Source organism: Macrotis lagotis, chromosome 6 (assembly GCF_037893015.1).
Source record: "Macrotis lagotis isolate mMagLag1 chromosome 6, bilby.v1.9.chrom.fasta, whole genome shotgun sequence".
In the NCBI taxonomy this organism is placed as follows: Eukaryota; Metazoa; Chordata; class Mammalia; order Peramelemorphia; family Peramelidae; genus Macrotis; species Macrotis lagotis.
The window spans coordinates 68,243,074-68,254,694 of record NC_133663.1 but is presented as its reverse complement, the minus strand read 5'-3'; the positions used below and the strand labels follow the sequence as shown (position 1 = coordinate 68,254,694).

Here is an 11,621-nt window from a genome sequence, read left to right as displayed (position 1 = left end):
TTATATATGTGTGTGTGTGTGTGTATACACTTGCACATGTACCCTCCTAGATAGATAGTAGATAGATATGTAAATTGTAATATCTTTAAGTCTTAACATTTTATTGGATTTTGAATATCTCAAAATGCTTCTCCAGTTTGGGCAAGAACTAAATGTATGTGTACAATATATAGCTATAAATAAAAATGTCAAATTACATCTGACTTAGCATGAACAGCAGACACTAATGATGAACCCATGAGAAAGCACTTGTGGAACTCTTTGCCTTGATGATTTAAAAAAGCACAACCAGTTCCCATTTGAGTAGAGAATTTTTCCTGCTTATCTCAAGTCAGAGCTAAAAGTCCTAATAATTCCAGATAGCTCTAAAAGGTTCTGTACATTTGAGTAGGACTCATTTGGCCATCTGTAAAATTGGCAAATGTGCATATTTCTGCATGTAGGTTGTAACAAATTTAATGGGCCCCATTCTCCCTAGTACCCAGGGTCTCTTCTGTGAGAATGTTAGATGCTTAGGGAATCAGATTCACTCTTCTAGGAGGCTAGCCATTAAATAATGGGGAAAAAGGCACTGATTTTTAACAAACTACACCTCAGGGGGTCCCCATTTCACGAACCTCCCCCACTTGCTCAATTTTCCTCATACAGGTTGTATCCTCCTCAGTGGAACTGAAGCTTCTTGATGGCAGGAACTGTTTTTGTCTTTGTAATTCCAGTGTCTAAACAGAGTAGGCATTTCAAAAAAGTTTGTTGAATTAAATTCAGTTGTTTATTGAGATTTCTCTTTATTGACTTTTACTTCTTGAGTGTTCCATTTGCATTTCAAATTTTAAGTCTAGTTGTGCCAGGCTTAACCAACTTAGCTTCTTATGACCCTTCCTGGCTACTTTACAGTGTTTTAGGAAGTATTCTATTCTCCAAAGCACCTCAGCCCTTCTTCCCACTGAGGATTTCCCAACAGTTCTTGGAGCTTGTTGAATTGGGTTTTGTTGAAATCAACTTTCTTCTTTTCTGGAATTCACTTTTTGGGAATTTCTATCCCCTTTTGGTCATTTTTAACTAGAATATACACCTAACTTCCTTTTCACTAATTTCTCATTGTTTTCAAGACTCAAACCCCAAAGCCCTCATGTACCTTTGGACCTCATGCATAGTCCCGATTGGATCACTTTACAAGCATTTTTCTCTTAGGTTTCTTTCCTTAATGGGAGATACAATTTCATCAGAATCTGTGCAAGAAGTATCAATGTCACTTATCCAAGGCAGCGAATGATACTGGAGGTGAGAAATAGTCTTGGGTAGACAATGAGGAAAATGGGCAAACATCGAGTTTCTTTTGGCAGTCTTTTGACCTACATTCTTCATATTCTAAAAATGTAGGTTTATTTCCATTTTTCAATTACGCACATGTAGCTGGGAATGCATTTTTTCCTTGTATTTGTTTGTCATTGCATTAGTCAGCTTGTTGACATTTCCAAAAGTGTTATGGCTACTATCCATGTTCAATTCTTTTTTATGTGATGGCAATGTCTAGAGTCAGGTCTACCAGACAGCCATATATGTTTTTTCTGTCCCTTAGTTTGCAAAGGCACTTTTATTCTGTTTTCTCCTCTGGATTTCAGGACTAAAACAGACATTGAATAGATATATCAATTCTTTCCCTTCTTTTTCTATAATCCATTTGCATTTCAAGTTTACATACAACTCTAGTTTAAATAATTTACTTTCTTATAACTCTTATCTGTACAAGGATAATCTTGATTCCCGAAAGTCTCTTTTTATTCCTTAATCCTAAAAGTACATCTTCAAATCTATGGTGGAAAGACAAGACCACCTACTATTTTTTCTTTTTAAGTGGTCTATACCTTTTGTCTTGATAGACTAATCATGCAAATTATCTTGCCATCCTTGTTATGCTTCTTGTACTAATCAAGATAATGGGGACAGGTAAGTACCACTTCACTACGACTAGACAAATATTTCAAAATGCGTGCCCTAATCATCTTGGGTAACTGTAATAATTTCACCTTTATGTATATGCAGATTGTGATGACTGAATTACTATTGTAATGAAATAGGAAAAATATCATCACTAGCCCAGAATTTTTGGACTCGTTGATTCTATCCTCTACCTTGGTAGTATAAGTGAAATAAAAATTCTTTCCTTTTCATCTGCTATCAGTCTGAACTTAGTAAGTGACCATGTGCAATGATCTCACACCAGAATCATGCTTTAATGAAAACCTCTTGTCCTCTCTGCTTATTTGCCATATTCTTTCTATGATAACCCCCCCCATCCCCAACCCAAAAAACTATCCCTTCCTGCTCCTCCAGCCAGTGTTATACGTAGGCTCTTCTAATCTCTAAAGTCTTCAACTTTGAGTTCCTAATAGTTCTAGCTTTCCTGCTAGTGTCCTATATGACAAATAGGCATTTCCAGCCCCTCTCAAGCTCTACCTCATTTCATTCCACCAAGTGTGGTGAAGAAAAGCAGCTTGGGGTGCCAGCCAGGAAGATTATCTCTCCCTTAGTCTGTCCTCCCCTCACCAGTCACTCATTTCTGAGCGGCTGTCGATCCTATCAGGGGTCCATAAAGCTAGGAGGACTCTGGCCTGGGAGAGGGGGGTAGGGGTTAGGCAAACAGGCCAGGGAGGCAACTGGTTGAAATTTAACCACAATATTCTTGGTCTCTATTGTTTTGAGTGAGGCCCAATATTTCCACAGCAGGATTATAGGATCTGATTAACCATGTTAGACAACAATGCCGAGCTGGGATGGGCTTCCCCTTCCAGCTGCCAATATGAAAAAGTAAATACAACACCCAGATTTCAGTAGGGAGGCCCCGGCAGCCCTTAAGCCCTACTCCCCATTTCTGACCCTATTGCTTTGGCCCCAAAGTGAGAAGAGGAAGAGTATGAAGGGTGCTCCTCTAGCTGCTGGTCCCTGGTCTGAGAGACCAAGCAATTTGAGTACAGTCTTCCAAGATGAGCCCATGGCTACATGCTCCCTCTGCTGTGGAGACCAACAGCTGGTTCAGGTTCCCCTCAAGCTGACTGGCTCCCAAGGTCCAGAGCAGCTGGTAGGTTCTTTTAGACCAGTCACAGTTCAGAGGAATGCAGAAATATGGAGGAGGCGGCTACTAGCCCTGAACTGTCCGCTGGATTCCTGGCTTAGGGAGAAGTTGATGGCTTTTGAAGGGTAACTTTTGAGGGAGTATCCCTGACAAATGTAGGGCAAGAACCATTGATCTCTTTGATTCTGATGATCTGATCATTTTCTCTCTAATTCATCTCAAGGATGAAGTCCTCATACCTGCTGCAGGGGCCTTGTACTACAGAATCCCAGGGTGGCCCCCTTCAGAATGGGGGAGAACCCCCAGGGGCTGTGCTTTCATCCCCTTTCTTCTCTTAGCAGACCTACAGCTCCGGCCCAGCCCCTTCAGATAGGACCACTTTATATGCTTGTGGGTGAGGATGGTGACAGATAGCGAGATGCTCTACTCCTTGACTCTGAAGCCAGCTGCTGCCTTGCCATGTGTCCTTGGGTCTTATTCCCTATGGGAACTTCCACTTTCCCCAACAATAAAACTGAGAAAGCCCACGGTCGAATGGAGCTGGCAAGAGGATATGCTCATTTTATCATTACTTTATCATCGACCCATTAGATTGGAAATTTGTCTATAAATCTCACTGTGATGTTCTTCAGAGCAGACTGTGTGTAGTCTCTGTGTGTTGACAAATTTCATTTGGAGCTTTACAGCAGGCACCGAATAAATGTCTGAACTGACTGCTAGGAGGAGTACTAAGCACAAAGAGACAAGATTAGATATGGACTCTGTTCTCTAATTTAACAAGCCATTTATTCATTGTCTGCTATGTGGGAGAGATTCTGCCAGTGCTGGTGACGTAAGGGGGCAGAGGCAACACCTAGAGACACAGATCACAGGCTGAGGGCAAGGCAGGTGGGGTGGGTCTCTGGAACACTAGGAAAGGGGACTGCGAATAGATGGCTTTACTTGTTCTCTATGGAATCAGTCCTTCCAATCTAGAGGCAGATGGAGAAACAGAGTCACAAGAGAGAAGGAATATTGCTGTGGCTACACAGATGCATCACTTCTGGGGTCAGGCCCAGCTCCCAGGAGGAGGGGTCCACAGTCCTCTTACACTGAATTTGTAGATACAGGGGCTCCTCCCGACACACCAAGACCAAGGAGAAAGAGGGTCATGGGAAGGGAAAGCCATGAAATGGGCAAGAAAAAAAGTAAGCTCAAGGGCGAGATGCCCCCCCCCCCAGAGTCTGACAGCAAGAAACAGGGGGGTCAAGTAGTTGCTAAAGCTCCAGCCAGGTGCTTGTTGCTTGGAGACTATGGGGTGGTGATGGCCTGGCCTGGCCCTTCAGAACCAGTCACAGGCCCTGTGGCCTTGTGGGACTCTGGGGGTAGATCCTGAGGGCTGCTCTAAAGGAGTCTTCCCTATTCTCCCCTGAATACTACAGCCATGAGCAAAAAAGACACCCCTGAGCTTTAAGGAATACACTGGCTAAATAAGGGCCGATGGGGAAATGAGCACAAATGGGATGCAATCTAGTGTCCACCTTGGCTTGTCTGCCCTTGGACTCCCTAAAGCCTGGGGAAAGAACGGGATGCCCTGAAGCTTTCCTGCAGGAACTCTCCATCTCTGAGACGGTCAGAGCTGGCCGGGGGGAAGGGAGGCCTGGGCAGCCAGGCCAAGCTGGCCCTGCAGTACAGGTGGCGCTATTTCCCTACTTTTAGGGCCAGCTTGGGCAGTCACTTCCTCGAGGTCTCCAGTCCTGCTCCTGGTTTGCTGGCTTGCTCATGTAAACCACCTTGTATTATTTTTTTTTCTAAAAATACTCCAAAGCAATTGAAAGAGTCCCTTCTCCCACCACCGGCCCCAGCCTCAGCCCCGGCCCCGGGGAAAGGGCGGGTGGGCGGGGAGGTGGGCCGCTGCTTTATTAAACACAGGGAAAACTAATATTTACGGAATAAAATTTATGGAGCAGCCACTAGAATTCGACCCTTTTATGTGCCTGTAGAGCTGGGGTGGAGGCTGGGCCAGGCCAGGGCCCTGGGGGAGGGGCTGATCCGGGGGCAGGGCCTGAGGAAGGCCTGGCGGGGCCAATCTCTCAAATCAGGGATTCCCCTGGGTTGGTCCTGGGGTAAGTGACCCTGTCACCAACTTGATCTTGTCCTCTCAAATGAAAATGCTCCTGAAACAGGGCACCTGGAATGGAGGGTGGGAGGTAGGTCCCCTCAGAAATGAACACCTGGCTGGGGATTCCTCCCTTTTGCCCATGTGGCCCGGTGTCTGACATTCCCTGAAACCAAGTGAGGAACCCTGCAGAAGATAGCTGGAGAACAAACAGAGTCACTTGGTAAGGAGCTCTCACAGGGTCCCAGGTCCACTCAGTCTTAGCCCAGGAGAACACAAATGCCCCAAGTTCGGCAGGCTGGTGAAGGGCACAAGGTCTGAGGATGGAGACTTGGGGAAGAGCCTAGAGCTTCCTCTGGGAAATAGGCTCAGTGGGCTCTCCAGCAGAGGGCTAGGACTCTCTACCACCAGACTGAAGATGTTGGGCATCACCCAGAAAAGGAACAGATTAAGAACAGCTACCATCGGAAAAAAAAAAATCACCCCCAGATCAACTCCCCCAGTGCCTTTTCCTGGACCAAGTTCTAGAGTCTGATGCCCTACAATTCCTTTTCCTGCCCAATGGCTAAGTGATTAGATGCTGCAGCTCGCCCAGACTCCCTTTGGGTAGAAGATCTGATCCCTGGTGTCCTCCCAAGCAATCTCTCTGACTGCTCTGCTGCTTGCTATGTTTTATGGAAGGAATGGGAAGAAAAGAAGAACACACAAAGCCTGGATCTAAATTCCAGGCCTTTCTGCCAGTTTTGTCTGGCACAGGAGGATCCTGTTAAGGCTCTACACAGCCCAACTTGTTATCATCTTTGTCTTGAAAACAGAAAGGAAGATGAACAGAATTGAGAAGAGGGCAATTACAATCTGTGATGTTTTGTGTCACCAACAGCAAAAGTGACTCTAGATGAAAAGGCCTCTGAACTGAGGGTTTAGGAGGTGAGAGGTGGCCTAGCATGTGAGGAGAAAGACGGGGAGAAGACAAAACATGAATGAACAGGTCAAAATCTAGGGAGCTTCAGGGTTATATTTTTATTCTGCTCAGACTGTGGGAGAAACTACTGGCTCCCTAAAGGAAGTGGGGACTTGCCAGTGAGCCAGTGATGTAAATACAGAAGTAGGTTAATTCCCTCTGAAGATGGCATAGGAGTTTTAGAGGTTTTTATTTTTGTTGTTGTGTTTCTAGTAAATCCATCACACATATATATGTACAAAGCCTAAAGGAGGATCCTATGGGAAACTGGGGCTCATTATTTGCCCAGTTTCAGGCTCTTTCTCAGATCATTAGAATCTTCAGACTGAAGGTCTCTCTGTCAAAGTGTCCACTCCATGGCCTGTTAACATCAACCTCACAGCTGGAACCCACTCCAAGGCTCCAAGCCTTGCCTGGCTTTGTCTAAGGGCAGAGCTTTCAACCCCACAAGATCCTTTCAAAGATGATGTTGACTGAATCTCCTCACGAGAGTCCTCCTCAGCAGCTGGAGCACTGCCACGTGAGCTCAGTTCAGCTGAAGAGTCCCTTTGGTTTCTTTCTCTTGACCTTGGACAGATGAGGTCTCTGCATTGATAATGAAGTGTCCTAGAAAAGAATGGAACCCACATTAGAGGGGAAAATAATCTACATTTTCCCTATCCCCAGGTTTCCATTCTTAGAGAATTATAGGCAGGATCATGACATTGACTTCTCAGGGTCTTCTTACTTTTTCTTTCTCATCTTAAGGTGAGTACCTAGCTTGTTGGGCTGAAAATTTTGAGTGCTGCTCTCTGTAAACGGGTACAGGATCAAAAAAAAAAAAGATAGATTTTCTTCCTTTCCCCAGGGGAATGATCTTTATAAAACCCAGGCTGAACATGGAAGAGAAGGGCAAGAGAAAGATAATTGAGTTAGAAAAGATTAAGGATATTAGAGATGCTTGAATTTCTCCTTCCAAAAAGCTAGTATTCAGAGTCATGGTCCCTATCCTCTAAACATTTAAAAGAGAAATTCAACATGATGGCAACTCCAGTGGGGTAAGAAGATTTTTCTCTCAGATTTCACTGATTTTTACCATATTCAAAGTCTCAAGCACAGACAAGGATGGGGCAGAGGACTGCTGCTCTGGCTGGTTCAGTATTCTACCATCAGCTTCACCAGAAGGAGTCATGTCAGAAGTCTGGGAGTCTCCTAGATTTAAAGAGATCAAACAGGACAAAAGTCAAGAAGTCTCCCTCCCACCAAGAAGAACAGTGACAGGCTCATCATCACGGCCTGGTCAGATTGACTGATCCTGAACCCCAAGAGTCACATCTATTGAACTAGCTTGCTGGGCCCCTCCAAATACCAAAAACTCAAGGTCAATTAAGCAGCCACAAAGTTCAGTTCTCTTCAGGTTTTGAAAAGTCCTATGACCCCAGGCTCATAAGGACCCAGGAGAAATTCAGGGTCAGTTATGACCAATAAAGATGCTTGAGAGGCAAGTGGAGAAAGAAAAGGAATAAAGGCTTCTTGCTAGCTCCTAGTCTAGGACTTTGGCAGCCCTAGCATGTCCCAAGAAAGCTATACTCTTCAACCCTAGATACAAAGATCAGGAACAGATACCCCATTCCAACAGATCACTCCCAAACTACTTACCAGAATGATGTCGTTTTCGTTCAGCCTGGAATTCTTGTCTAGTTACTGCTACATAGAGATTTTGTAACTTCATAGCAAAAGATCTTCCATTCTCAATGCTGCATGCCTCTGGCAAAGTCTATAGGAGAAATAAAATCCTTGTCATTGACCTGCATAGAAAGAAGAGACTTAGGAACTTTCTTTTCCATCTGTGGGACTAGCATCAACCCTAAAGGAGACATGCCCATCCCTAGAGATGTGGGACCTGGGTTTCCAAACTCCTAAGAACCAACCATATAACACAATCCTAGCCAGAAGTTTTCCTTTGCCAGGTTTCTCTGAGTCTCCACCTTTATATTCCCCAATTCTTAGTTCTATCTTGTCTTCTCATTTATATCCCATAGGCCTCTAGCCTGGGAAAATTGATTATCCCTCATAGATCAAGTGTCTTAGGAGACCAAATTCTCCTATTTGTCACTATAGACAGATAATTGTTTAATCAAATTCATATCCAGTCTCTATGATGGAAAAAAAAGGTAAAAACCCATTGCAAACAACAAGAAGCCAATTTTGGAACAGTGGAGAAAGAGGCAAGGTAGAGTGTGGGGGTGTAGGTATGGTAAAATATAAGGGAGAAACGGATGGAGAGTGAAGGAAATGGAAACCGTGAAATACGGGTTGAAGACATGGAGGAAAGAGTGCTGTGATATGAAGAGAAGTAGCATTTGGCCACAGATTCAAAAGTTGTATTTATGTTCCAGCTGCAACTTACTGGCCATGTAGCTACAGCAAGCTATAAGTCCCTGCAGATTCTAGATGACCAATATCATAGCTTAGTCATAAAGCACTTTAAGAGTAACCTTCTGGGGCAGCTAGGTGGCGCAGTAGATAAAGCACGGGCCCTGGAGGCAGGAGGACCTGAGTTCAAATCCGATCTCAGACACTTAATAATTGCCTAGCTGTGTGGCCTTGGGCAAGCCACTTAACTCCATTTGCCTTGCCAAAACCAAAAAAAAAAACCTAAAAAAAAAAAAGGAAAAAAGAGTAACCTTCAGAGTGCTAGCCAAGTGTCAGCTCATCACTATCACCATCACCATCACCACCACCATCTAACGGAATGGCAATAGATTAAAAATAGAGATACAAAGTCTTCTTTTGTTACTGGGCTATCAGTGCCCCCAGCAGCTCTCTTGCTGACACCTGAGTATCTCCTCAATACAATAGTACAATAGCTCCGAACCCTTGGCAAGGTCCTAGCCTGTTCTCTCTGCGGTTGCACAAAGGCACACACAAGGAGCAGTCACATATCTACCCCCTTCCCTGGAACTCTGTACAGAGACCCTGCCTGGCTTGCCAGTAACTATTGTGAGTATCCTCTCGGTCCAGGGAGCCTGGCACAGGAAGGAAGTGGAGAGCAGTAGGCAAAATGACCTTCCCTCAATCAGAAACTTAGCTCTATCTCTTGGAATTTATCCAACTTCCTTCTTGGGTAGAGGCAATTGAGGAACCTGGTATAAGAGATCAACAGGAAATACAGCATCACTCTCATCTCCATTCCCCAAGCCCTACCCCACCCACCCACACAAACTCGGGCCAATCGTCCCCTCCCACCAAGTATGATTCTATTCGGCTTTGGACTTTTCACTGCAAAGGCAGTTTTAAATAGTTGGAGTTAGAAATTAGGAAACAGGCCTGGAGTCCAAGTCCTGCTTTTGACCCAGAATCACACTAACTAAGAGGGAATAGCCCTTCCCCTTGGCAGCCTGCCCCCAGGGGCCCTGGGAAATGCACTGAAATGAGGAAGGGGAATTCCTGGGTCATGTCTATTTTAAACCTAAAACACCCTCTTCCCAGGGCCAAGGCCTCTGTACCCTCCCTTCCACCTCCCCACAAAGAGGGACTTTATTCAGCAGCAAAAGGGTCCTGTTATCTAAGAGGCAGGGTTGGCCTTTTCTCCTATCTCCATAGTTCTCCTTCATACTTTTCAGGAGGTATGGCCTCTGCCTCAGTCATTCACACACAGTTTCCCTAGCATGGGCTGTCCTGAGTAAACAAACTGGATAGATAAAGCAGATCTAGTAAGAACAGTGGAGACCCTTGAGTTAACTCTCCCTCTGTCCTTCTCTTAGAACAAAGCAAATCCATAATCCCGTCTCAAAGGTTCCTGGGATGATCTTTACCCAGCCCCTGTGTTTGGCCTCGAAACCAAACGTCAGAGATGAAAGGCCACTGAAGCCAGGGTTGCCCTGGGCCAGAGTCCAAACCCATAACCTCCATGCTAGTCTCCCTCCTCCCCTCTCCTAAGGCTACTCCTTTAGTTCTATAACCATTACCTTGGGTTTTCCCTTTTATCGTCCTCTTCTTTCCACTAGTCCTCTTGCTCCCTGAGCACTTGTACCCAAAGAGAAGGAAGTCTCAGGTGGCTTTCAGGAGCTCAGGATAGCCAACCATTAAAGCCATAGTGATAAGCTAACCACTACCCTCTTGGCCCCCTCCAACACCTCCCCATCACACACATGAATGTTCCCAAGGTCATCTGGCTATCCCGCTAACCAACTGAATGAGAAATTCCCTCAAAGAGCCAAGCTGCCTGGCAATCTGGCATCGGGGACAAACAGCCGCTTCCAAGAGCACCCTGAAGAGGCAGCCGGCTTCTGAGCATCACTCTCCTTAGCCCCGACGCAGTGTCGCTGACCCCTGAGACACTCTAAAGAACAAGCGGGCTGAGAGGGGAGAGCAGCAGCTCTGGCTTAGGAGAGAGACATTAACTTTCTAGGCAGGACAATAGCAGAGCTTGACTGGGGCAGTCGGGAAGGATCAAAGGGAGAATGTTGGAGTCAGGATTCAGAGAAAAGCAAACAGCAGTGCCCCCTGCCTTGGAGAGTGACTGAGCAAGGAGCAAAGTGTACCCGTCACAGCTCGGGTCACTGCCCAGGTGGGGAGGGGAGGAAAGGAGCCAAAGCCCTTTAGCCTTCAGGAGCTGGGCACCTCACCTTGGGGACGCTCCACTCTTCCTTTGTACACCCTACCTTCTCCACAGAACTAGGCAGAGGCCCAGGGTAACTAACCTACTTGCGCAGTTCATGTTCCCATGACCAGAGAGAGAGAGAGAAAAAAAAAACCCTTTTCTCCAGGATTCTCCCATCAGTTTTCTTCGGAATTTTCTAATTAGTTCTTATCTCCTCAGCCTACCTAGGATTTTTTATAGCCTTCCCTAGTTAAGTAGCATGCTCACTAGTGTCTCTAATCCTTTTAGAACTCTGGACCCAGCTTTCAGAGAGCAAGGCTTTCTCCCTTCCATCCTACAGAATCTCTTATCTCCCCTTCAAATCCACCTAGTGCCCCAAAAGTTTCAGCTCTGCTACAATTCAGCTGTCACTCCCACATCCACTGGGGTTCATTTCTTGCAGTGAGGACTTCCAAATATCCCACCAAAAAGAATTTAAATCACTACAATTAATTAGAAAATGCCCAATGAGGCTATTCTTTCTGGAAGTTCTCCAAGTTCTCACAAAAAGGTGCCTTCAGAATGGTAGGGAAGGTATGGCAAGGGGAACAGCGGTATGGAACCTGTTAATGTCATCTGTCATAGTCCCAGGGATATTTCAAGCAAGAGAGAGACAAAGAATGGGGGGGAAAAGATATGGATGGAGTTTTCCTGCAGAGAAAGCCCTCTCAGCCTTGAGCAGCTCCTCCCCAGCAATCTCTCCTCTGGCCCAGGCTTGGCACAGCCCCCAAGGACCCAGCACAGACAGTCACAACATCCCACAGCCAACATCCAAGGAAGAACCCCACTCATGTGACCTCCTCAAGGACAAGGGATTCCCTTTTCCACTTTTTTCTCCTACAGGATTAGAAAATTCAACAAAAGC

At 45.5% G+C, this 11,621-nt stretch overlaps 1 protein-coding gene across 6 annotated transcripts in view; it reads right to left on the bottom strand.

The window, feature by feature from the left end:
- Positions 1 to 6,070: 6,070 nt before the first annotated feature.
- The window catches only part of NHEJ1 (non-homologous end joining factor 1), a 135,641-nt gene continuing 130,090 nt past the window's right edge, over positions 6,071 to 11,621 (bottom strand). For 4 of the 6 annotated variants that reach the window (XM_074191334.1, XM_074191333.1, XM_074191331.1 and 1 more), the window contains exons 6-8: positions 7,771 to 7,888; positions 7,208 to 7,323; positions 6,071 to 6,738 (exon numbers count right to left, since the gene is read on the bottom strand). In XM_074191334.1, the coding sequence (XP_074047435.1) occupies positions 6,664 to 6,738; positions 7,208 to 7,323; positions 7,771 to 7,888 (309 nt within the window). In that variant the 3' untranslated portion in view covers positions 6,071 to 6,663. Of the gene's footprint in view, positions 6,739 to 7,207; positions 7,324 to 7,770; positions 7,889 to 11,621 lie in introns of those variants that run through there. The other 2 variants (XR_012469394.1, XR_012469393.1) reach the window with 2 other exon arrangements.